This window comes from Phoca vitulina, unplaced genomic scaffold (genome assembly GCF_004348235.1).
Source record: "Phoca vitulina isolate PV1807 unplaced genomic scaffold, GSC_HSeal_1.0 scaffold3, whole genome shotgun sequence".
NCBI classification, from domain to species: Eukaryota; Metazoa; Chordata; class Mammalia; order Carnivora; family Phocidae; genus Phoca; species Phoca vitulina.
In genome coordinates, this window is record NW_022589706.1 from 76,312,921 (window position 1) to 76,337,745 (window position 24,825).

The 24,825-nt window shown below is 38.8% G+C and overlaps 1 protein-coding gene across 1 annotated transcript in view; it reads left to right on the top strand.

Annotated features, from left to right (window-relative positions):
• The window catches only part of MTTP (microsomal triglyceride transfer protein), a 54,557-nt gene extending 29,861 nt beyond the window's left edge, over positions 1–24,696 (top strand). The window contains exons 10-20 of the mRNA XM_032400889.1: positions 58–215; positions 4,029–4,197; positions 5,010–5,117; positions 8,435–8,647; positions 10,173–10,384; positions 12,584–12,681; positions 12,809–12,930; positions 14,314–14,541; positions 19,003–19,127; positions 21,568–21,738; positions 23,451–24,696. Of these exons, the coding sequence (XP_032256780.1) occupies positions 58–215; positions 4,029–4,197; positions 5,010–5,117; positions 8,435–8,647; positions 10,173–10,384; positions 12,584–12,681; positions 12,809–12,930; positions 14,314–14,541; positions 19,003–19,127; positions 21,568–21,738; positions 23,451–23,622 (1,776 nt within the window). The 3' untranslated portion in view covers positions 23,623–24,696. The remainder of the gene's footprint in view (positions 1–57; positions 216–4,028; positions 4,198–5,009; positions 5,118–8,434; positions 8,648–10,172; positions 10,385–12,583; positions 12,682–12,808; positions 12,931–14,313; positions 14,542–19,002; positions 19,128–21,567; positions 21,739–23,450) is intronic.
• The last annotated feature ends 129 nt before the right edge of the window (positions 24,697–24,825 follow it).

The following is a 24,825-nucleotide window of genomic DNA, read 5'->3' on the forward strand; positions in this document are numbered from 1 at the left end:
ATGCGGATGTCCAGAATCCCGAATGGGGTGTGAGCTTGCAGCCGTGTTTCTTTGCAGCTCGCAGAGCACTGGCAGTCAACCAGAAAACACCTGCAGCCTGACCAGCTCTCCAAGGCTGAGGCTGTCAGAAGCTTCCTGGCCTTCATTCAGCGCCTCCGGACAGCAAAGAGAGAAGAGATCCTCCAAATCCTCAAGGCTGAAAACAAGGAAGTGTTGTAAGTTCCCCAGTCTGGTGTGGGGTTGTCTGTAGAAAAGCATTTCTGGGTTATTGGTTTCTTATTAAGAAAGACCCCTTTTAACCAAATACCCAACTTCCAAATCAATTATTGTGCTGTTTTTATATTTTCATCAAAGAGTTATGCCACAATACAGTAATTTAACAATTACTTGACCAGAAATGTGCTAAAACAAAGTTTTAGCAGTGACTCAGAATGAACATTTTTTGAGTGTTTATGAGTTTAAATCAGGTCTAAATTGGTACATAGATAAGGGAGGGTAGGGCTTCATCTTGACACCAGGATGCATGTGCTGCCCCCCTGTGTGTGGACCTATTAATTTACATTTGAAAAGATTCTAGAGTTGGATTATTATTATTATTATTATTTTTTTTTTTTAAAGATTTTATTTATTTATTTGACAGAGAGAGACACAGCGAGAGAGGGAACACAAGCAGGGGGAGTGGGAGAGGGAGAAGCAGGCTTCCCGCAGAGCAGGGAGCCCGATGTGGGGCTCGATCCCAGGACCCTGGGATCATGACCTGAGCCGAAGGCAGACGCTTAACGACTGAGCCACCCAGGCGCCCCTAGAGTTGGATTATAAAAACAAAAAAAAGAGTATGACTTTTCAATTGAAAAATGTAATTTTATTAAAGATCCAGTGATCATACCCATCAAAGCCATTTTTTTTATATAGAAAATTGAGAACTAAGGTAGTCAAAAGAAATCTGTGTGTTATTTGAACGTTTGCTGAAAGTGTGATTCATTGACATGCATAATAAAGAGAGTTGACTTAATTCTCAGATTTACTTTGTAAATACAAGTGGTTTTTGTCTGTAATATAGAATTTGTAAATACAAATTCAACTGTATAATATTAATTGCCCTAATGATACAGAAAGTGGTTCAATTAATCTGACAGTCAAAACTAGCCATTAACATAATAAAAAATGGAAATTGGCCAACACACACACACACACACACACACACACACACACAGTACCAGTAGCCATAGTCCCTGAGTTCAAAGGACTCAATTCTCCAAGAAGAGAATTGAGCTTTTTTTCAAGAAGTCTATTTATTCTTGATTATATTTATTTACTTGCCTTGAGGACATTTTTAAAATTGATAGGAATTCCATATGACTAACCAGAATTGGTTGCTCTCTTCAAAAAATAAATATTTAAACCAGAAGTTGAAAGATACACAAAGTTAGAGATTCTCAGACTCCTGTTTTAATCATCGAACTTTAAGATATATTTGTAGGGTGATTTGTCTTTATAGGAAAAGCAAAGATACTGACAAGAAAAGTTTAAAAATTGGCTATTAGTTTAGAATGGAGATTGAATTAAACTTTAACCTTATTTTTCTCCGAAAAGTCTTAAGGTAGCAATTATTTGGATAATTTCATGATGTATTTTCTAAATCAGATTACAGGTTTCTCCTGCTACCCAAAAGTAGAGCCTCCTATGAAACCTTTTGTAACCCGAAATGGTGTAAAGCAAAGAATTACCATTAATTTACATGGAAAATTTTTAAGCATTTCCAGACCGAAAAAAATAACCTCTCTTAGGTTTTACTAATACCTTAGGACACATCTTGCAAATGGATACACAAAATAAATCAAGATAAAGCCCAGATGCTCATAGACACAGTTCTAAGCTATGGTGGCCTGATGCTGAGATGCTGAGTGTAGTTCCCTGGGAAGGGGCTTGGTGGGGCCACACTCGCTGCTCAGGGTGCACACTGCCTCTGTAACGGGCTTGCTGCAAAACATGTTGAATGCTATTTTGCTTTTAACCTTTTTTTTTGGTAAAAGCAAAAATCCTCTTCAGATTTCTTTTGGTTACTAAAAACAGGTACTAATGTAGGTCTTTTGTGAAAGCACAGTAGCCTAACACAAACTTTGGAAAAGCAGGGGATACTTATATTTACGTAATATTATACCATATAATGTGTAACCCACATATAGTGTAGTGTAATAGAAAGGATACTAGGATGAATTAAAATCAGAAGACCTAGTTTTTTTTAAAGATTTATTTTTTAAGGGGGGGGGGGGGGGGAGGGGCAGAGGGAGAGAGTCTCAAGCAGACACCCCGCTGGGCACGGGGCTCGTTCCCAGGACCCTGAGATCATGACCTGAACCGAAATCAAGAGTCAACACCTAACCAGTTGAGCCACCCAGGCGCCCCTGGAAGACCTGGTTTTTAATTTTGACCTCCAACAGTGTACAACCTTTGAGCAAATTGTTTACGTTTAGCCTCTCCAAGCCTCACTTTCAACATCTATAAAATACGGAGAATAATTCCTTCTATTTGTTATAGCATAGTGGAAGACATGGTGGTGGAATGTAACATTTCCCAAAGTGTCCATTGTGTGTATCCTGTAATTTGCAGAATACTAACAAGTATGCCAAGAGGAAAGAATTCTGTGAGCAACTGAGTTGGAAAAATGCTGGGTGAAATCAAATCAAATAGTTTTCTTGGCTGTAGAAATTTTCAACATCTTCAGTCGTAAATTATTACATATAAGTTTCCTTAAACATTTTCTAAACTTAAAATAATCTTGAAGATCCCTTTCCTTACATCATTTCATAGGACTAGAATCACGTGGAAAAAAACACTTTGAGAAATACTAATGTATTTAAAATATCATGGATACCAGAGTCAGAAAAACCTGAGTTCCAACCCCAGCTATACACTTAACGGCTGTGGGGCCTTGAACATCTCTGAGTCTGTTTCCTCATACGAAAGGGGGAATATTAGCATTTAACTGACAGAGATGTTTCATGGATTAAATGAAGTAATTGTATTAATAACATCCTATTATTGAGTGTTCTAAGTGCTCTACATAGATTATGTAATCTAATCCTCCCAACAATTCTAAGTAACCACTGTTTTTAGCCCCGTCTTACAGACAAAGAAATGAAAGCAAAAGAGAAGTTGCACACCTAAAATTTCTGGTGCAGTACTTGCGTAATAGGCACCTAATAAGTATTCTCTCTCAGTCTCTGCTTCATTTACTACTAGGTTTTTGTTAGGAACAAAATGATAGAGTGCAAGTGTATCTTTTTTTTAAAGTATAAAGCACTAAACACATGTATGGTGTGTTTATACAATGTGGAATAAACTTACATACATAATATATTCATTAGTATGACAACTAATTTCAGAAATTTTACCATCCCAGACTCAACCAGATTCCTGATGACTGCTGTACATAATTAGAATTAGGAGTTCTGCTCTGTCCACACATAGCCATTATGGTTGAACATTGAACATGAACATGGTAACTATACCATGGTACTTTTTATTTTTAGAAAAAATGAACAACATCTTCTCCCTCAGATATAAATTAAAGTTAAAAGGATTTCCCATCTTTTCTTTAAATAATACTGCCTGAGTTAAATTAGGCATTTGAGAAATGTGTACATTTGCAAAGCTAATTAGATAAAAGAGAATCAGTATTTGAGACCATAACTGTGATGTTTGACTCATAGAGAAAAGAATTTGAACCTAATTTATAATTTTGCCTGTATAATTTTGACGTACAAATTTCCAAATTATGTTTGGCTTAGGCTATTACAGTAAAATTAGTTTGTATATTCTGAGTATACATTGAATTAGAGAGAGAGGCATTAAAGGAGAGGTTTAAAATAAAATGGGGGGTCTTTTTGAGGAAGTCATTCATTTGTTGTTTGTTTATATGAAAAAATTTCACTTCTTTAGGAAACTCAAATCAATGGAGAGTCTGTGAATGGTAGAGATTTAAATAATTCCTTAAACTGATATCCATGACTCTCCCTTTTTTGTAGACCTCAACTGGTGGATGCTGTCACCTCTGCTCAGACTTCAGACTCATTAGACGCCATTTTGGACTTTCTGGATTTCAAAAGCGACAGTAGCATTATCCTCCAGGAGAGGTTTCTTTATGCCTGTGGATTTGCCTCCCATCCGGATGAAGAACTCCTAAGAGCCCTCATTGTAAGTCAAATGAACACTGGGAAAATAAAGGCTCTCAGCTACTAAAAAAGCTCATTAAGAATCTAGGCAGTAATTGGATTATTTTCTATCCATTAATCCATTACTTGTAAACTGTTTCACATAGTGTCTTCTTTGCACTTCCTCTAAAGTCACATAAACTGTATGGTAAGGAAATTTAAAGATTATATTCACCTATCATACAATTAGACATAGAACAAAATTTCAGAGATGAATCTTGGTTATGCTTCAGAAATTGATTTTAAAAGATTTGTTTTGACTTCAAAAGTCTTCCTGGCATCTAATATACAATACATTGAAGAGATACAATTCCTCCAATATTAAAAAATTTACATTGGAAACAAAAGTTAGACTTCTCTTGGATCCAAGATTTAAAAACAAAATGTGTACTTATCCACTTATGATCTAGTGGAATAACTCATAATCTTTTTGGAAAATGAGACCATTTGAGGACCTGATAAATCAGTGAAGCTCCTCTTCACCCATATGCAAAATTTTACAGACTATTTTTTTGGTTCACTGACGCAGTGAACCCAATCCATAAACCCCTCAGGAGTTCATAGACCCATGTTAAGAAGACCTGGAGAGGAGAGATTCTATTAATTCTTCAATTTAAAGTAGAAAGTGAATTTGTAAGTGTCCCCAAATCAAAATTTTCAATTTGCTATCTAGGAACATAAAAACATTTTCCTTAGACATAGGTTATGTTGCATCTTAAAAAAACATTTCTAAAAATGTCCCTTGGAAATGTTTAAATGTTTTGATAACCTATTTTATCTCTGTTTGGTTAATAGAGTAAGTTCAAAGGTTCCTTTGGGAGCAATGACATCAGAGAAACTGTTATGATCATCATTGGGGCCCTCGTCAGGAAGCTGTGTCAGAATGAAGGCTGCAAGCTCAAAGTAAGTGCAAATCCAATCTCATGTATTATATAGTTCTGGATCATTCTGTGTATACTCACTGAGCTGCCTATCACTGGCACTCCTAATCTCCCTTACCCTACTCCACTTTCCCTATTTCATAGCAATTATTATCATCTAACATATTTTAGAATTCAGTTATTCATGACATTTATGCTTATTTCTGTCTCCCACTGAAATGTAAGCTCCATGCAGAAATGGATCTTTGTCTTGTTAACACCAATTGCTTAAAATAATTGCTGATGCATAGATAACATTCAACAAATACTTGCTAAAGAGTGAATAGTCTATTAATCCTTCACCGATATATATTTATTGAATGCCCACTACATATGTGGCTTTCAATGGCATGTATGATATAGTTCTTTTTCTTAGAAAAATATTAGACTCCAGGGCTATCTCCTAGAGGAGAACTTTTTTAAAAAGGTTTATTTATTTATTTTAGAGAGAGACAAGGAGAGAAAGAGAGTATGAGTGGGAATGGCAAAGGGAGAGGGGGAGAGAATCCTAAGCAGACTCCACACCAAGCATGGAGCCCTACACAGGGCTCGGTCTCACAACCCTGAGATCATGACCTGAGCGGAAACCAAGAGTCAGATGCTTAACTGACTGAAGTGCCCTGGGGAATATAATAAGTGTGGTTTGCAGTTTTGAGTTTTGATGGAGGGAATTTTGTTACTTCTGATTACCCAGAGCTTTACATTTTGTTTTTAATTTCATTTGCTCAAAGCTTCTCCATTTGTCTGAGTGGACTATTAATTTTAACATCTTTCTCATAAAAAAACCAAAACCTCACTTTGTAAGCTTAACTAGTTATAGAAAATCCAAATGGATTAATATCCAACACAGCCTATCTTTCTATAATGCAAATAGATTAAAGATGCTGAATATATAAAAAGTCTTTTTTTGGTCCACATTCATTATACAGTCAGCTTCTAGTCAGCATTTTTCTTCTCTCTCAAAAAAGACATCACTATATTATTTTGCTTGCTGAGTGCTTGCTCTTAAAAATAATAGGGAGAACATTCTTGAAATAGTGCCAAAAGAGACAACCCAAACTAGAAAGTAACCTAAGTAGGAAAAAGATTACTAAAAAAAAAAAAATGGCTTTGAAAGTGTTTGAACATCAGCCTAGTGAGTTCTGGCAGAGATCAAATTTGTATTATTTCTATGACGTCAAAGAACTATGACTTCTTATATTTTTTCAATTTCCATAATTATTTGAATAGCCGATTTACTTCAGTAACCATATATCAAATATCTTGACTAAAGACAAAATTCACATATGAAAACATCCATTCAGCAGAATTTAATAAGTATCTACTCTGTTCTAGGGGTGATGTTAATCCCTTAATATAAAGATGCATAAAATATTCTACCATCCTCAAAGAACTCCCAGTCCATTTATCAAATACAAACAAAAAATAATATTGAAATATAAACAAAGTGCTTTGAGAATACAGAATATATAGCAGACTATTCTGTTTGGGGGTGCTGGAGAAGGTTTCACCAAAATAGTAATATTTAAGCTTTGTCTAGAAGAGCTTTTTAGGTGAAGAGATGATAGTATGGAATGAAGGACATTCTAGGAAAAATACAACAATGCATGAAAAGGCCCAAAGTCAAAATGGGTCTGGTATGCCTGAGAACAGTGAGAAATTCTGTGGAGCTGGAGCACAAAGTATTCATATTTGTGGGGCAGATGGGTGAGAGTAGAGCACAGGAAAAAATGGAAGAGAGAAAAGAAGTTGGATCTTTATTTTTTTTTTTTAATTTTTTTTATTGTTATGTTAATCCCCATACATTACATCATTAGTTTTAGATATAGTGTTCCATGATTCATTGTTTGTGCATAACACCCAGTGCTCCATGCAGAACGTGCCCTCCTCAATACCCATCACCAGGCTAACCCATCCTCCCAACCCCCTCCCCTCTAGAACCCTCAGTTTGTTTTTCAGAGTCCATCGTCTCTCATGGTTCTTCTCCCCCTCCAATTTCCCCCCCTTCATTCTTCCCCTCCTGCTACATTCTTCTTCTTCTTTTTTTCTTTCTTAACATATATTGCATTATTTGTTTCAGAGGTACAGATCTGAGATTCAACAGTCTTGCACAATTCACAGCGCTTACCAGAACACATACCCTCCCCAGTGTCCATCACCCAGTCACCCCATCCCTCCCACCCCACCCCCCACTCCAGCAACCCTCAGTTTGTTTCCTGAGATTAAGAATTCCTCATATCAGTGAGGTCATATGATACATGTCTTTCTCTGTTTGACTTATTTCGCTCAGCATAACACCCTCCAGTTCCATCCACATCATTGATATTCGGGAGGATAGATGGCAGGGCAGGGGGCCTCCATCAAACTTTTTAATGTTTTAATCAATCTGATAGTTGAAAAATAGCATTTCTCTGAGTACACATGAAATTTAGTATCTTTCCTTCTATTTGGGGACCTTTTATATCTTCCCCCACCCCCATCTCCCTCTCTCTCTCTCTCCCCTACTATATGTGTGTATGTGTGTCCGTGTACCTGCTGCCTAATTTCAGAATTTGCAAATCCTATAGTTGAATTAGACCTTAGGAATCTTTAAAGATGAAACTGAAGCCCCTAAAACATATGTAGTGGCAAAGACCAAAATCTAGGCATCCCTATTTGTAATTTGCTTTTCCATTAAACTATTAACTTATAGTCAATTTTTTTTTTTAGGCCAGAAAAAGGGGCCTTTTTGATTAAAGAACATATTTGAAAAATACCTAGCAAAGTGTTTGCCACATAGAAGGCATTCAAGAAATATTTTTTGAACTGTATGGTAGCATTAATCAAATTGGATTCAAGTGGAAACAAGCACTTTTTAAACATTTAGAACAAGACCTTATGGTCAAGTTCTAAGTACTTTCACCAAACTGTTACTTAAGAAAAAGCGTGTGGCATCACTTAGGTGCCATCTAATTGTTCCTTTAGAAATTCAATGAACAGGCAGTTTTATGAATAATCAATCACAAAGGAATTTTAAAAATGACTTTATACATTCAGAATGTGTTCAAAAGTAGATATGTCAATTATTAATTGTACTCATTCCTTCTTAAGAATATGTTAATGTATGCATTTTAAAAAAAACACAACACCTTTATCAAGTATACTTGTTCATTTTCATTGTGTGTCTCAGTCAGGCAACCAGTACAAAACTTTCTAAAACTTTGGGTTGTTTTCTTGGACCCAAGAGTGAAGCCAGTCTTGTCCAAGCCTTATTTAATATATGATTGTACATATGTCTGAGGTAGTACATCAATTTTTTAGGCAGTGGTGGAAGCCAAGAAGTTAATCCTGGGAGGACTTGAAAGACCAGAGAAAAAAGAGGACACCATGATGTACCTCCTGGCTCTGAAGAATGCACTGCTTCCCGAAGGCATCCCACTCCTTCTGAAGTACGCAGAGGCAGGGGAAGGGCCTGTCAGCCATCTTGCTACCACCACGCTCCAGAGATACGATGTCCGTTTCATAACTGATGAGGTAAATTCCCCAAGAGTATTTGCAACATTCACAGAAGGAAAAGAAGCGTGTCTAAACTTGAGTCAAATGCAAAGTTCTCTGAAGTCAGCCTTTTTTTTTCCCCCCAAACTATCTCTCTTTCCTGTTTAGAAATAACTCTTAAATTGGATTTAAGGCTATTCTGAAGCAGCCTTACATTTTGAATAGATAATGTCCTGTATCCTGAAGCATAAATATTGAAGCACATCCTCTTATTTTAAGAAACAAATTCTTTCCAGAAATACCTTTACTTCCATAAGTTTTAAAATACTGTTAAATGTTTCCACACTGAAATATCCTGGCTTAAGAATTTCTGTGTTGGTTCTTATAGCTGCATTTTCAGGAAGCCATCTAAATTAAACTTTGGTTAGAACAGAAAAGTTTTTAAACTTCAAGATAAGCTGCCTGCTGAGAATGATATTCCCAGTTCGCAGCTGAGCACCTTCCCACTACTTTTTTTGTGTGTGTGTCAAAGTTGGTAGACTGCAAAGCATGACGGCTAGAGTCATGGGCTTTTGAGACAGACACCTACCTATAAATTCTGGCTATTTTTTCCCAGTTGTTTGTCTCAGGTGAGTTGTTTAACTCCTCTACACTTGAGAACAAGGCCAGCATTTGGGGGAAATAAAAAAAGCAGAGGGAAATGGAATTGAAAGAACTGTTTATAAATGCCTAGTACAGAAACCCCACCCCCATACCACATATTTTTAGGCAATGCTAGTAACCAACAAAATTATTTGTTGCCAATATTTGTTGCCACAGAAGCCATTATTTTAGCAGATTTTCTTTGGTGTTAATGTTTTGTTAAGAAAAGAGTTCCCTAATGTAACTTGTGGACTTTGGGTGACAATGGTGTGTCAGTATAGGTTTGTCAAATGTAACAAATGTACCACTGTGGTGCAGGATGCTGATGGGGGGGGGGGTGTTACATGTGTGTTGGGCAGGGGGGACACTAGAGGCAAGGGGTATATAGGAACCCTCTGTACTTCCAGCTTAGTTTTGCTGTGAGCCTAAAAGTGCCCTGAAAAATGAAGTTTATTAATTTTTTAAAAAAGGATAAGGGAGGATCCTGAGGGACTTCATTCTAAGGAAATATCAGTTAATATAGCCATAGCTCCCCAGTAGTATCTTTAAAAATCGGTATTAGTTAGGTGACACCATGATATGCTGCAATAACAAATGAACTTCAAAATCTCAGCTTATCAAAAGTTTGTTTCTCATTCATGCCATGCCTAATGAAGGTAAGGGAAAATGTGGCCCTAAGTTTACTACAGTAGTAGTAAAAAGAGAGGGAGAAGGCACACCAGCTCTTAACTGTCCAAGTCCAGAAGTCACCCACAGCAATTCTATTCATGGTCTGTTGGCTAGGACTGTGGCCCCAACCTAACTGCAAAGAACCCTGGGAAATGTAAGAGCACATGCATATTTTTAAGAGCACTAACTATTCCTATCACAATATCAACTTAAAAAATCTAGATGTGTCCTAAGTTTGAACATCTTTGAACAGGTGAAGAAGACTTTGAACAGGATATACCACCAGAATCGTAAAGTTCATGAAAAGACTGTACGCACTACTGCAGCCACCATCATTTTAAATAACAATCCGTCCTACATGGAAGTAAAAAACATTCTGCTCTCTATTGGGGATCTTCCCAAAGAAATGAATAAATACATGCTCGCTGTTGTTCAAGACATCCTACGTTTTGAAATGCCTGCAAGGTATGATGGAGTGCACCTGTCTCTCTGTTTATCTAAGAAAACTTACTTGTTCAAGCTTATTTGTACATTGGTGTAGTACACATGTGGCTAATAATAATGGTGCAGTCATTATGCTAGGTTATGTTACATAAAACCAGAGTTGGCCAAGTTTCCTCGAAGAACTATTTAGCAGTCCAAATAAGACAACTTTACTTTGGCACTATGATTTGAAACCCGGGGTATGATTTTTACTTAGGTCTCCTGATCAGTCTGGTAAGTATATATTGCCAAACGTTTGTGATGTTTTAAAACACAACTACATTTTTAATAGGACTATTTTTATCAATAGCACAACAATGTGATATAAGTTCTCACCAAATGGTCTTTCATGTTAACTTTCCAAAGGTTAGTGATCTAACATTGAAGCCTCATCTATCACAGATCAAATGAATCTACCATTTAAGTTAAAAACCTCAGGCATGGCTCCCATTTTGGGACTATGCAACGTATGGGGAGTGGGATCAGCAGACTTCATCCCTTTTAGTAACTCTTACTGGATTCCTCTTCCTTCCAGTACCCAGGTCTCTTCTTCCAAATTCACTGATGTCTCCCTTCAAAGTGGTGCTTCTGCAGAGCTCTCTGCACTTCCTCATTGAAATGAGAGAGCTGGAAAAGAAATTTCCATTTCCCCTGAGTTACTTGTACAGCAGGATCCCTAGGAAAGATCAAATTTGAGCATTTTCAGTTGAAAAGGAAAACAGACATGGGGGAGGTTGGAAAATAGATAAAGACAAAGGAAAAAATTTTTAAAGGCAATAAAAGAAAGGGGTGTGGGAGGAGTAGGTAGAAGGGAGAAAAGAGCAGGACAGATAAGGAGGAAGAAGGAGCAGATGAGTGAGGGAGGAAGAAGCAAAATCTGTCTGTAGCCATGTATTCCAAGTGGAATGGATTTGACTTCGATTTCTTTGTTTGCTTTTACGGGACTGTGGAGGAGATCCTGGGTGGGTCTACTGCCCTTGTCTTGTGAACCTAGTGATGCAGGGGACAGTAAAAGAGGACACAATGGGGTAGAGAGCAGCCAGGGAAAGGGGAGGAAGCCGTCGCAACACTGCCAGGCAGATTCTCAGGACCAAAATGGTTAGAGTTGGAAAGGACATTACAGGCCACTTCGCTTGGTATCTCTCTCCAGTGTGGAATCTACTCTCCTAGCAGGTGGTGTCCAGTCTTTGCTTGCACCTGTCCAGTGGCAGGGGGCTTGCCTCCTCTGAGGGAACTTGTGTCATTATTCAGAGACTATCACAGTACTTCTTAATGTAACTGAAAGTTTCTTATTGGCCCTATTTGCCCCAATCCCTGGAGCAAAGCAGAGCAGGTCTAATCATTCATCCAAATGCAGGCCCTTTGATTATTTGAAGACAGCCATCATGATCTCCTCACCCCTTCTTCTCCAGGCTAATATCTTATAATATTGGGGGACCTATAGGGTTACTATTCCCTTCCTCAATAATTTTCTACCTCAGATCTAGATCCAGATTTCTTTAGTTGATTATTTTGATATTTTTTGTGATAGTACCATAATTTTGTTATTACTGATATGATTAGTGTTAAGTAGTCGGGATCAGAAAGATCTCAGCACTCCTTAGATAGTAGACAAGATAGTGGCATAGGGTAAGGTTTAAGACTTACTTTAGAGGAGATAATCATTCATTTGTGGGTTTTACTGAGATGTCTCTTTAATTGAAAACTCCGTAAGTAGAAAAAATTCCTGGAAATGAACTGTGACATGTCATCAGCCACTGATAAGGTTAGAGAGCATAGGAAAATGTTTAAAGAAATATTGAGCAAACCAACCCCCCCATCCAGTTTGGTACAGCTTTCCTTGAAAGTATATACTATTTAACAATAGAACCATGATGATTCATAGAACATGTATTTTCCACTCCTGAGGTGTGTCCATCAGTTGGTTTAAGCCATTCATAGCTGGGCGTCCTTGCCTTGCTGTCATTTTGAGACCAACCTGAATTTCAAATATCTGAGGAATGAAGGGGAAAGCCCTAATGCTAATGCTGGCACTCCAGCTGGCACCTCCCCGGTCTTGGAGTGGCATGAGGAAAATTTGGCCCCCTCTTTTTTCCACTGAGGATTTGTTTTTTTTCCAAATCTGACTTAGGAAGCCACCATTACAATGAATGTGCAGCTTTTTCCTTTTCTGTGTTGCAGCAAAATGGTCCGTCGAGTTCTGAAGGAAATGGTTGCTCATAATTATGACCGTTTCTCCAAGAGTGGATCCTCTTCTGCCTATACTGGCTACGTAGAACGTACGTCACCCAAAAAGGGGTTCTCCCTCTCTGCCCTTCTCCAAGTTGGTATTGCTGGAACTGTTACTAAATTACAGGGGTTTGGGTGTTTTACTGTTTTTTTTGTTGTTGTTGTTGTTGTGATTAGGTTCTCCCCACTCAGCATCTACTTACAGCCTGGACATTCTTTACTCTGGTTCTGGCATTCTAAGGAGAAGTAACCTGAACATCTTTCAGTACATTGGGAAAGCTCATCTTCACAGTAGCCAGGTAACTCATTTTCCATTAGTTTTGCTTAATAAAGTATGTAAAAAATTAGTCCAAAGTAGAATAATAGATATTCTGGTGGTAACACTATAGAATGCATAAGTTATTGGTGGCTCCTGTTTTAAGTAGCTTGTGATTCCATCATCTGCAGGAGGCTTTTTGGTTTATAATTCCAGAGAGAGTTTCAAGTATGAACTTGAAACCTAAGTAATTTGATTTACTAGACTTGCCAAATATCTGTTTGTCATTTCAAAGGCAAACCTATTCACAAAATTGAAATTGTGCTAATATTTTTCACTTATGTTTTAAAAAATATTATATTTTTATTCATAGATATATTCCTTAAAGTTCCACGTATCTAACTCTGGAATGTATTTTCCTTCTCTGGGTGTTTCTATGAAGAAGTTGATTCCCCATAATAAAAACATTGACTCTCTAAAGAGTCTATGTTTTTCAGTACCACCAAGAGGAAAAAGAATAAAGTGTAGGCATCTGACAACTGGCTGAATTCCATCTCTTTAGTTTTATTCAAAATTTGGTTACAATCTATAAAGGCTTCCTAATTATAAACTATACTTTCTTTTTAGTTTTTATGCATATCAAATTATAACCTTCTCAATAAGCTCATTTAAGCATTAAAATTGATCCAGTACTACACAAACTTGAGTTCTTATCCATATTATATTACTATACCCTTCAATGAGACTCTAGTTAGAATACTATGTCCTTCTGTCCTGAGGAATCACCATCTGTTTGCTGATAGGCACTTGGAAATGCCAAACATCCAGTGGTTATGGGGCTGGGTATGGGGGACAGAGAATATATAGGATTCTTATGTATGGGAGAGATCTTGATGTGAGCCTCTATCATCTTTTCTTTCAGCTCGAGAGAGAAGTTTGTCAGGAAAGGTGTGAGTCATGGCTTAGAGTGCTCCACACCCCCTCGTAGGAGCAGCCTTACCGCTACTGTCCCAACATTTCTCCATCTCCTGTTAGGAGCTCTGCAGGACAGCTGGTCTATTGTATATGACAGTCCTGGAGGGACTAAGAGTCTTGAGGATGACACCATAAAATGGAAAGCCCATGGCCTTGGTAGACAGAAGGGGTTTGAGTTCTGTCTTTGCCATTTGAGATTTTTGGTTTTTGGTTATCTACATCTACAAAAGGGATAAAAGGTTGCAAGGATTAAATGAAGAAAACGAATTCACCTTATGCTCAGGCATAGAGTTGGTTTTTTGTTTTTGTTTTGTTTTTGTTTGCCTAGCTGCTGCAGCTGCCTGAATTTCTGACCCTTAGGAAAGTTCTAGCCACAGCTCAGAAGCCTCCCCATCACTTACAGAACAGGCAGGGAGCTGATGTCAGCACTGTTATTTCCATTTTTCCCCAGGTGGTCATTGAAGCCCAAGGACTGGAGGCCTTGATTGCAGCTACTCCCGATGAGGGAGAGGAGAACCTTGACTCCTACGCTGGCATGTCAGCCATCCTCTTTGATGTTCAGCTCAGACCTGTCACTTTTTTCAATGGATACAGTGATTTGATGTCCAAAATGCTGTCAGCATCTGGTGACCCTGTCAGTGTGGTGAAGGGACTCATTCTGCTGATAGATCATTCCCAGGTAACCCGTTTCTTCTGCAACTATTTATTTAATCCCTAATGTGTTCCAGGCACATTTGAAATGGGTGGAACCTCAGAGGACAAGGTTCCACCCATCTAGGAGTTCACATTCTAAGCACTCACCCTCTTGGTATTGCTGCCCTTCCTCCTTTTCCCCTTTGTTATTAGGAAGCAGCCTTTTCTTTCACCTTTGTTAGCTGATGAAAACACATCCTCAGTGTTGAGGCAAAAAAGAAAATAGTCAATATAATATGAATACAGTAATGTCATATATATTTCAATAAAACCGAAAGAAAAAAAGAGAAAATACTAATGCTAACAGAAACAAGAAATTATGGAGAAAATAACCTAAGCCCTTTTGTTTTTGATCAAAACTGTGTCTTATGGATATCCCTAGCTGCAAGGAAAACTGGTAAGTGTAGTTTTTCAAAGGGCACCTTGTCACTCTGAACCAGCCTATGTTGTAGTTAAAATGAATGAAGAGAAGGACAAGCGGCAGTACCTGTCATATCCCTTAATCCTCAAGGTCACATATGAAAAAACAGTTCTCAAATTATATCAGAATTTTGCATTGCACATATCCATTACAGTATTAACTCTGAGGAGATGAATTCTTTTTTTGAGAGAGGGAGAGCATGTACATGCATGTGGCATGGGGGAGGGCCAAAGGGAGAGGGAGAGAATCCTAAGCAGGCTCCAGCACACACAGCATGGAGCCCGACACAGGGCTTGATCTCACGACCATGAGATCATGACCTGAGCTGAAATCAAGAGTTGGGCGCTTAACCGACTGAGCCATCCAGGCACCCCGAAGGGGAGATGAATTCTTAATGAAAAAATCTCTGAAGAAGGCATAAGAGTGCCGAGGAAGTGATCTACATTTTAAGACACAGGAATCATGACGGTTCCAACCCCATCTGTGTGTGCTCAGCTACCTATCAACAATCTCTGATGGTCAGAATTAGGCTGTAAACTTGATGAAAACACAGTAATCTAGATCAGGCTCAGCAGACTTTTTATGTAAAGGGCAGAAAGCAAATATTTTAGACTTTGTGGACCATATGGTCTCTATCGCAATTACTCAGCTCTGCCACTATAGGGTGAAAACAGCCCTCAGCAATATATTAACAAATGAGTGTGGCAGTGCTCCAACAAAACTGTATTTACAAAAACAGCAAGTGGGCCAGATCAGCCTGCAGGCCATAGTTTGCCAACTCCTGATCTAGATGATCTTGTAAAGTTCTTCTGTTCATTAAGAGAAGTCACCTAAGGTGTATTCTAAGGCAAAGATCATCCCATGGCTATTAAAACATAACCCAATGTCTGTGTATTTCCTATTGGAGTACTTGGCAGATTAGGGGTTACTATACAAATAAGCTGTTTGACGCTCCCTGGTTCTGCAGAGCAATCCAGTAATGCCGTCCCGGCTTCAGAGGCACATACCACTCTAGGTCAAGTGCTGACATTGAAGGAAATTTTGGCAGTAGATAGGCTGTCACAGCCACCAGGGCAGATGGAATTACTCTGTGCTTACTCTCCCTCTCTCTTTTCGGCTAACTGGATTACTCTTCAGAGAAGGATGTCTGGTAAAGTCAGCTTAATAGGGAGATCCTCTTTATCCAGCAAAGAACATATTTTCCTGAATGGAAGCAATGGGATAATTTGTCAAAATATCAGTGTTTGAACTAAGAGACACCTTTGAGACCAAAGGTCCAAGATCAAGGGGTCACACTAGCTACAAATGTAAAGTATCTTCTTCCTGTAGCTCATAGGCAATAATTTAAATAAATATGCATTCTGGGTCAAACAAGGACATAAGCCTATGATCTTTATTATAATATTTCTCAGAACACTAGGAGACAAAATAGAGTTATGATTTTGTAATAGCCATGTGTGGTAATAGAAAAGTATCCTCCCTAGAGATAGTCTGGGTATTCATTCTGTCTCCATGTATGGCTAGCAGGCCTGGGTTCCTTTTAAATCTTCAGATATAATGCTTACCATGGAAGATTAGTAGGGGAATTAAATGAGATACCAAATGTAGAGCTTTGGGGCCACAGTAGGTCCTCAGAACTGTTAGTTCCACTTACTTTGTACCTTAAAAATGAGAACCACTGCACTATGTGGTTTAGTCCCTTTCACAAAGAAAGAGTGGTGTGTCCCTCTACAGGGTTCAGTGCTCTGTCCTTCAATGGGAGCTCAGGAAAATTCCTCTGTGACTACACCTAAGAGTTCTTCCATGGTCCCTTTGCATGAGAAAAATGCAATCTTCCCAGAGAGCCAAGGCACTCCTTAAAACCCAGACTGCAATGGAAATGCTCTCTCCCCACAAAAGGCACATTGTCTAAAATCTGTGAAATATTCTTTTCCATGGCACTTGGTGTGTTTTGATCTACCTAACGTATGGCCAGTGGGAAAGCCAAAGTCCACATCAAAGACTTTTTTTGATTGGGTGGACTAACAAGATTATAGTTTTCAAACTGGGGAGAGAGGAGAAGATCCAAAGAAAGAAATACTTTTTTTGTTATTTTTTTAGAGAGGGAGAGAGAGAGAGAGAGTGCATGTGCACGTATGAGTGAGCACATAGGTGGGGGTAGAGGGGCAGAGGGAGAGGGAGAGAAAGAATCTTAAGCAGGCTCCATGCTCAGCATGGAGCTCAATCTCATGACCCTGAGATCATGATCTGAGCTGAAATCAAGAGTCAGATGCTTGGGGGTGCCTGAGTGGCTCTGTCAGATGGGCATCTGCCTTCAGCTCGGGTCATGTCCCAGGGTCCTGGGATCGAGCCCCACGTCGGGCTCCCTGCTCGGCGGGGAGTCTGCTTTTCCCTCTCCCTCTACCTGCCACTCCCCCTGCTTGTACACTCACTCTCTCTGTCAAATAAATAAATTTTTTTTAAATAAAAATCTTAAAAAAAAAAGAGTTGGTGAGCACTGTGAAGTGTGCAAGACTGTTGAATTACAGACCTGTATCTCTGAAACAAATAATACATTATATGTTTAAAAAAAAAGAAGAAGAAGATAGCAGGAGGGGAAGAATGAAGGGGGGGAAATCGGAGGGGGAGACGAACCATGAGAGACTCTGGACTCTGAGAAACAAACTGAGGGTTCTAGAGGGGAGGGGGTGGGGGAATGGGTTGGCCTGGTGATGGGTATTAAGGAGGGCACGTTCTGCATGGAGCACTGGGTGTTATACGCAAACAATGAATCATGGAACATTACATCAAAAACCAATGATGTAATGTATGGTGATTAACATAACATAATAAAAAAATAAAATAAAAAAATAAAAATAAAAAGAGTGAGAATCAAAAAAAAAAAAAAAAGAAACCTATGTCATCTCTACCATCTCTCCCTCCACAAAACTTAAAATATATAATCAGCCACCCCCCACACCTGTAGCTGCAGCTCTTTCTACCAACGGGTCCTGTCCCTGCGCTATAATAAAGTCACCCTTTTGCACCAAAAAAAAAAAAAAAAGAGCTGGGCACTTAATTGACTGAGCCACCCAGGCTACCAGAAGGAAATACTTCTAAGACAGGGCACACAGTAGGGTTCATTTGGGAACAATCACGATTACAGTGCAAATGGAGAACTCAAATCTTGGTTCTGTAGTTCATAGGCATTGGTTAAAATTTGGGCATAATTATTCTGGCTTTCTCAGGATAATTTGTGTTCCTTAAATATTAGTTATGATGCATGAGACAACCTTGCATCCGACCACAACCACATTTAGTTCTAGAGTAAATGTAGCTGTACGTATTCTTAAGGTTTTCTCCTAATGTGTCCTGAGTTCTATGTTAAGAACCTCACACTTTCATCCAAGTGTCTTTAGACTAAAAGTAGCTTCATGCCACAATGAGACTTTTTTGGTATACCTGGTTGTAAATCAAGGCCTTTAGCTGAGATTTCTTGCCATGTTTTTCAGAAAGTGGAGAGAATTCAGAGAGATCAATATGATCCTTTCTAGAAAGCAAAATCGTGGCATTTATAGTTGGGGAAAGCATGGCTTGTTTGGTCTGAGTAGGGCAGTTACATAAGGAAGTTAGTCATGCTGCCAGTTACCACGAACCTAAGATCTTTGGAGGGATATCAAAATTAAGGATACTGAGCCTTTTTTTCTCCAGAGCCATTATCTTTTCCAACACTGTTCCCAGACAATGTGATTGCAATCCAGCTGAAGAACTTTTCAGCCAACATCACCCCAGCTAATGTCCTCAGAAAATGCAAGACTTAAAGGCTAACTACTGACAAACCCATTGACTAAATACTTTAGCGAATCAACAGTCTACTTCCAGTGATCAAGATTAGGACAATGTGTTTCCAAGTCTAGAGAAAGACTCCAACATTAGCACAACTCAAATGTTATTATCTATAGCAGGAGGCTGAACATGCCTTTGGAAAGGGGTTGACTAAATTTGCTTATTGTTATTATTACTATTATTAAATATTTTTGCTTCTAGGAGCTTCAGTTGCAATCTGGACTAAAGGCGAATATGGATGTCCAGGGTGGTCTAGCTATTGACATTTCAGGTGCAATGGAGTTTAGCCTGTGGTATCGTGAGTCTAAAACCCGGGTGAAAAATCGGTAAGCATATGTATAATATTCTATGCAATGAACTGCAGAGATATGCTTCTGGAATTGTTTAGCTCTCTGACTTTTCAAAATCTATGTTTTCTATTTGTAATTATTAAATCATAGAGTCGGAAGAAACCATGGGAAGTCATTCTCTCCATAGCTTCTCATGAGCAGGCCAGTTATCTGATCAACTCAGCCAAGAATCATCATGCTTTTAAAGACATCTATCCACAGCCAGCTGGTCCCATGGATGAGAAGTTCATCTTCTCTTGGTATTCCACTTCAGTAATTGACAATGTTGTCAGAAAATATGACTCCAAAGCAAACTTTTTAGTTTATCCCTCTTGTTGGGATTTTTTTTTTTTTAAAGATTTTATCTGTCAGAGAAAAAGAGAGAGCAGAAGCAGGGGAAGCTGCAGGGAGAGGGTGAAGCAGGCTCCCCGCTGAGCAAGGAGCCCAATGCAGGCCTCAATCCCAGGACCCTAGGATCATGACCTGAGCGGAAGGCAGCCACTTAACCAAGTGAGCCACCCAGGCATCCCTCTTGTTGGGATTTTAAATCTTTACTCCTTTGCTATCTTCAATGGAGAAAAATAAAAAGATGGTCACTTTTGTGCAGAATCAAAGTCTTAAATATTGAAAGTCCTTAAGTTTTTTCATTAGCATTCTTTTTTCTAAACAAAATGTTCTCAGCTCCTTTAGTTTTTCTAATGTACGTGTCGAATCAAATGGATGTGTTTTATTTTGAGTATAAGACAATGTTTCTAAACCAGTGTGATAATCAGAAGAATTATTCTTCCGTTTGTTGTGGAATTGAAGAAAAGGAAATGGAAGTGCAATTGATTTTTACCTTTTTTTGATATTTAAAGATATGGTGGGGCAGAAGTGAGATAGGAGTGATAAAATTAAAGTTTTGATTTCTATGAAACTGTGGCTAAAGGAATTGAGAAATCAAAAGGCAGCACATTTTAATGTGAAAGGTGACCCACAGTGTTACTAAAAGGAACCAAAGAAGAGAAATGGAACAGGCCATCAGAGGGATCAGCAGTGTAATTTAGGGCTTCCGGGTGAATCTGTCTTCTTCTTTTTTGAAGTATTTTCTAGATAGAAGTTCCCCCAAATTAAATGGAATTGAATTCTTTGCAGAAAGAAATCAACAAGAGCCACACCCAAAATTATCTGGATTTTTATTTTTATTTATTTTTATTATTTTTTTTATTAACATATAATGTATTATTTGTTTCAGGGGTACAGGTCTGTGATTCATCAGTCTTACACAATTCACAGCACTGACCATAGCACATACCCTCCCCAGTGTCCATCACCCTGCCACCCCATCCCTCCCACCCCCCTCCACTCCAGCAACTCTCAGTTTTTTCCTGAGATTAAGAGTCTCTAATTATCTGGATTTTAAAAAAGGACACAGTATCCCTAAGAATCTACCAGTATCCACACTGTAGCCAATCTATCTTTAATTTTTCATTTGTTCATTTAAAAAATATCTCTTAAGCCTTTGTTGAGTGTAAGATATTAGAAGGTATGGTAAGGGATTCAGGGACTTACATGAAACCACCTCTGACCTACTTTTACACCGACAACAACAACAGCGGGGACTTTAATTTGCACAGCCAACTTTGATAGTATCCTTCTATCAGAAAAGCCTGGGCACAGAAATCTGTTTTAATTGGGGAAGTAATTTCCCACAGTTTCATTTAAAGTCTACAATTAAATTAGAGTGATCCTAGAGGTAAGCCTTCTACTGGGATTGTTTATCCTCCTCATCATCATCCAAGCCACGTTCCCTCATCAACGCAATCTGCCTACCCAGTTCTCTAGGCAACTATTGGGGAACCCACCATATTTGTCCTTCCTGGGGCAATGCATTGTACACGCCCCACTGTAGGAATAGTTTTTGGTGACACAATATTTTTTCAAATATCTTGGCAACCATAGACTTATGTCTCTGGGGACCCTTTGGAGAAAGTAATGAAATGGAATAGAAAAAGCTCCAAAGAAGCCCACAGAGAGATAGTTACTAAGAAAATTGTTATGAACGTCAGCTGTCTTTGTGAGTTTAGGCTTTGTTTTAAGCTAGCTCAGGTATTTCTGACTTCCTGAAAGGATCAGGTTCCAGGCACGTTTTCCCCTTGGCCCTTGGTATGCCCATATCACATAGTAGTACCTGCTAGACACTTCATTCCCACATCTGGAATTGAAGGCCATGGGTGGGCGCAGGGGAAGGGCAGGCTTCACTGCCTCATCACGGGGGCTAATCAGGCCCTGATTCCCAGCAGAACTCTGAGCACGTTTAGGTCACATAGTAGTCTTTTACATGGTTCCTTCCAGTTGTGAGTTCAGACCCTGTGAAATTAGAGCTATTGGTCTAGATCAGTTAAATGTGATATTAACATAACAAGGTTTTTTTTTTTTTTTTGGCCTAAATCTTTAGGGTGGCTCTGGCAATAATTGGCAGCATCACCGTGGACTCTTCTTTTGTGAAAGCTGGCCTGGAAATCAGTGCAGAAACAGAAGCAGGCCTGGAGTTTATCTCCACGGTGCAATTTTCTCAGTACCCATTCTTGGTTTGCATGCAGATGGACAAGGATGGAGTTCCGTTCAGGTAAGACGCAGTGCTCATGGAATGTTCCTGGGCAGTCCCCAGTTCACCAGAAACTTACGCCCAGTTTTGAGCATTTAGTTTTCAAAATGGTAAAAATACAGTGAAACATAAATTTCCTTTAAATAAATAAAAGAATAAATGATAAGGCTTAAAAAAAAGTCAGTTTCTAGGATACCAAGAAAATATGAGGACTAGTTCATTTGATTCTGGGGATAATACTGAATTCTAGTCCAGAAATAATTTATGAAGGTAACAAAGGGATTTGATTTACCCTAAGAGTTGCCATGTAGTTTCAGCAAAAATAGTGGACATATACTATCAGCTAATTTCACAACTGTCTCCTAGACCGAAGATTCAAAACAAAACACCTGGCAATCAATTACCATGGTTTAAGAGCCCATATTAATTCATAATTTTTAGGTAATCATACAACAGCAACTTGATCTTGTTTAAGTTTTGGCTTAAGCTTGAGAGTTTGAGATTTTGAATTGAAAGAAAACATTTTCAGTAGAATTCTTAGTGTCTCAAATATCAAATATATGATCGTTCATGTAAGCTACCTATCACTTCTTCTACCCTACAGCTTCTCATTTACACTGTGTCCTTTAAATCTTATAATGGTTATTTATAACAATACTATCACATGGAAGTAGAATGCTTTGGTTAGCATTGACTCTTCTGTTAGTTGTAGAGGTCTCCCTGACACATTAACCACGAAGGCAATTGGTATATTTAAAACAGCAAGCATATCTTACATCATCTCCTTTGATAAGTAGACCAGAGTTAAGCACCTTCTTTATTGTACTGACATTTCATGATTCATATGAGGAATGTATAAATGATATCAGTACAAATAGGAGTAGGTTATATATTTTTTTTTTTTTTAAAGATTTTATTTATTTATTTGACAGAGAGAGACAGCGAGAGAGGGAACACAAGCAGGGGGAGTGGGAGAGGGAGAAGCAGGCTTCCCGCCGAGCAGGGAGCCCGATGCGGGGCTCGATCCCAGGACCCTGGGATCATGACCTGAGCTGAAGGCAGACGCCCAACGACTGAGCCACCCAGGCGCCCCAGGAGTAGGTTATATTTTTACAGAATGAAAGATAGTGGATTATAATCAGAATATTAAGCTGTTGTTAACTTATATTAACTTATATTTAGAATAAACCTCCATTAATGAATTAAAAAAAAAAAAAAATCAACCTCCCAGTGGGCAAAATGCAGTGACCACCAAGCCAGGCTCACGGCTAACTGGTTTCTTTCCACATTCCACTTGGCCCAGAGCTCTAGGAATGTTTGCCTGTCAGCCTTCTCAGCCTAAATCCAGTTGGGCTTGCTAATTACTCAAAAGGGGAGTGCTCCCAAGGTGGGGCTCCTGGAATGAGGGGTGGGAGACATAGCAAGGCCTGCAAAGCTTAACAGCATCTCCAAAAAGCTGAGAGGAGTTTCGTCCTTCATTCTAGAAAAATGTGTGGCAGGACTCCTATATTCTAGGCATTCAAAGTATATCTGTTGCTGTAGAAATAAATGGGAAGAAAACAATGACCCCATTCATGGGAATGGAAACTGGTAGTCTTTGGCACTCCCATCCTTTCTCAAATTGCTTTGAAACAGAAGCTTCAAGCGTACATGCAGTCAGTAGCTTGGCTCTGAGGGCTGTGGGGTCCCTTTAATATGTGTGTAATTTTGTTGTTGTTGCTGTCATTATGCAGGCAATTTGAGACCAAGTATGAAAGGCTGTCCACAGGCAGAGGTTACGTCTCTCGGAGAAGAAAAGAAAGCCTCATAGCGGGATCTGAATTTCCGCTCCACCAAGAGAACTCTGACATGTGCAAGGTGGTGTTTGCCCCTGAGCCCGCGAGTAGTTCTGGCGGTTGGTTTTGAAACTGATTGGTGAGGTTTCACTTGGATCTGTCTTCCGAGAAGGGATACGATGTGACATGCCTGTATACTTGCTCTCTGAGAGCACAGTGTTTACATATTTGTCTGTATTTAAGATTTTTGTAAAGAGCTCTGAAAAACCTCAAATGATTAAATTTGGGCCAATTCCGTATGCTACCGATAGTGTCATCTTGGGCCAACATATGTGACACTTCCAGCAACATGCTTGGTTTGGGGACCTCTGTCAAATCCCATTTGGTACAGTGAGAAGAGTGTTGTTCTGAGAAGAAATAATTATCTGTAAAACACAAAACAAAACACACGTACCCTCAGGAGAACCCAATTTTGTTTCAACGATTTTCAATCAGTGTGTAGGAAGTCCCCCATAGGACCTTACGCATGGCTTGTTTCTACCAAATATGTTGCCCAATCAGGGGGAAAAGAAAGACCTCTTGGGGGGAAGGGATAAGACTTTTTAAAGACTTTTGTCACAGCTTCAAGAGTGGATATTTATCTCTTTTATCATGAGTTTTACTAAGCATTGAGTTAGAAGGCACACAGAATTAAAACACAGCATCATCTTTCCGCTGACCACAGGGTCAGGTTGCTAGAAGAAAGCCATTTTGCCCTCTGCCTTCTGCCCTGCGAGAATATTGGACTTAGCACATAAGAGTTAGAAATACGACACTCTCTTTCATTAGGGACATTTCATATGTTCATTATTTTTTCTTTCATTCAAGTGTTTTGTGGTGGATGTTCTAGTCTGTTTGACTACAGTCTGTTCAAAAACCAGAATGGCCAAGAGAATTTAATACTGCTTTTAGAAACTGATGGATTTGGATTTCTAAAATACGAAATCAAGAAAAGATCGTCTTTATTTGTACAAATTAAAAGAGCCATGTTAAATGTTTTCAAATGCCTATTAATAAACCAGATGTATGTGTTGATGGTGATAAACTCAAAACAGATAACAGGTGCTCCTTTGTCCATTAAGTACACACACACACGCAATGGAAGTTTAGCTAGCCCACCACTGGTTGTAAATTTTAAATGATGTGTGATGAAATAAATATATGGACATCCTATTGAGTTGTCTTTGTCTTCCATTACTTTGAACACCACATTTCTCTGTTTCTGCCACTTTCTGAGCTCAGCCACATACATGATTAGGCCTCTGCCACTCTATAGGACAGGCTGGATTCTCTA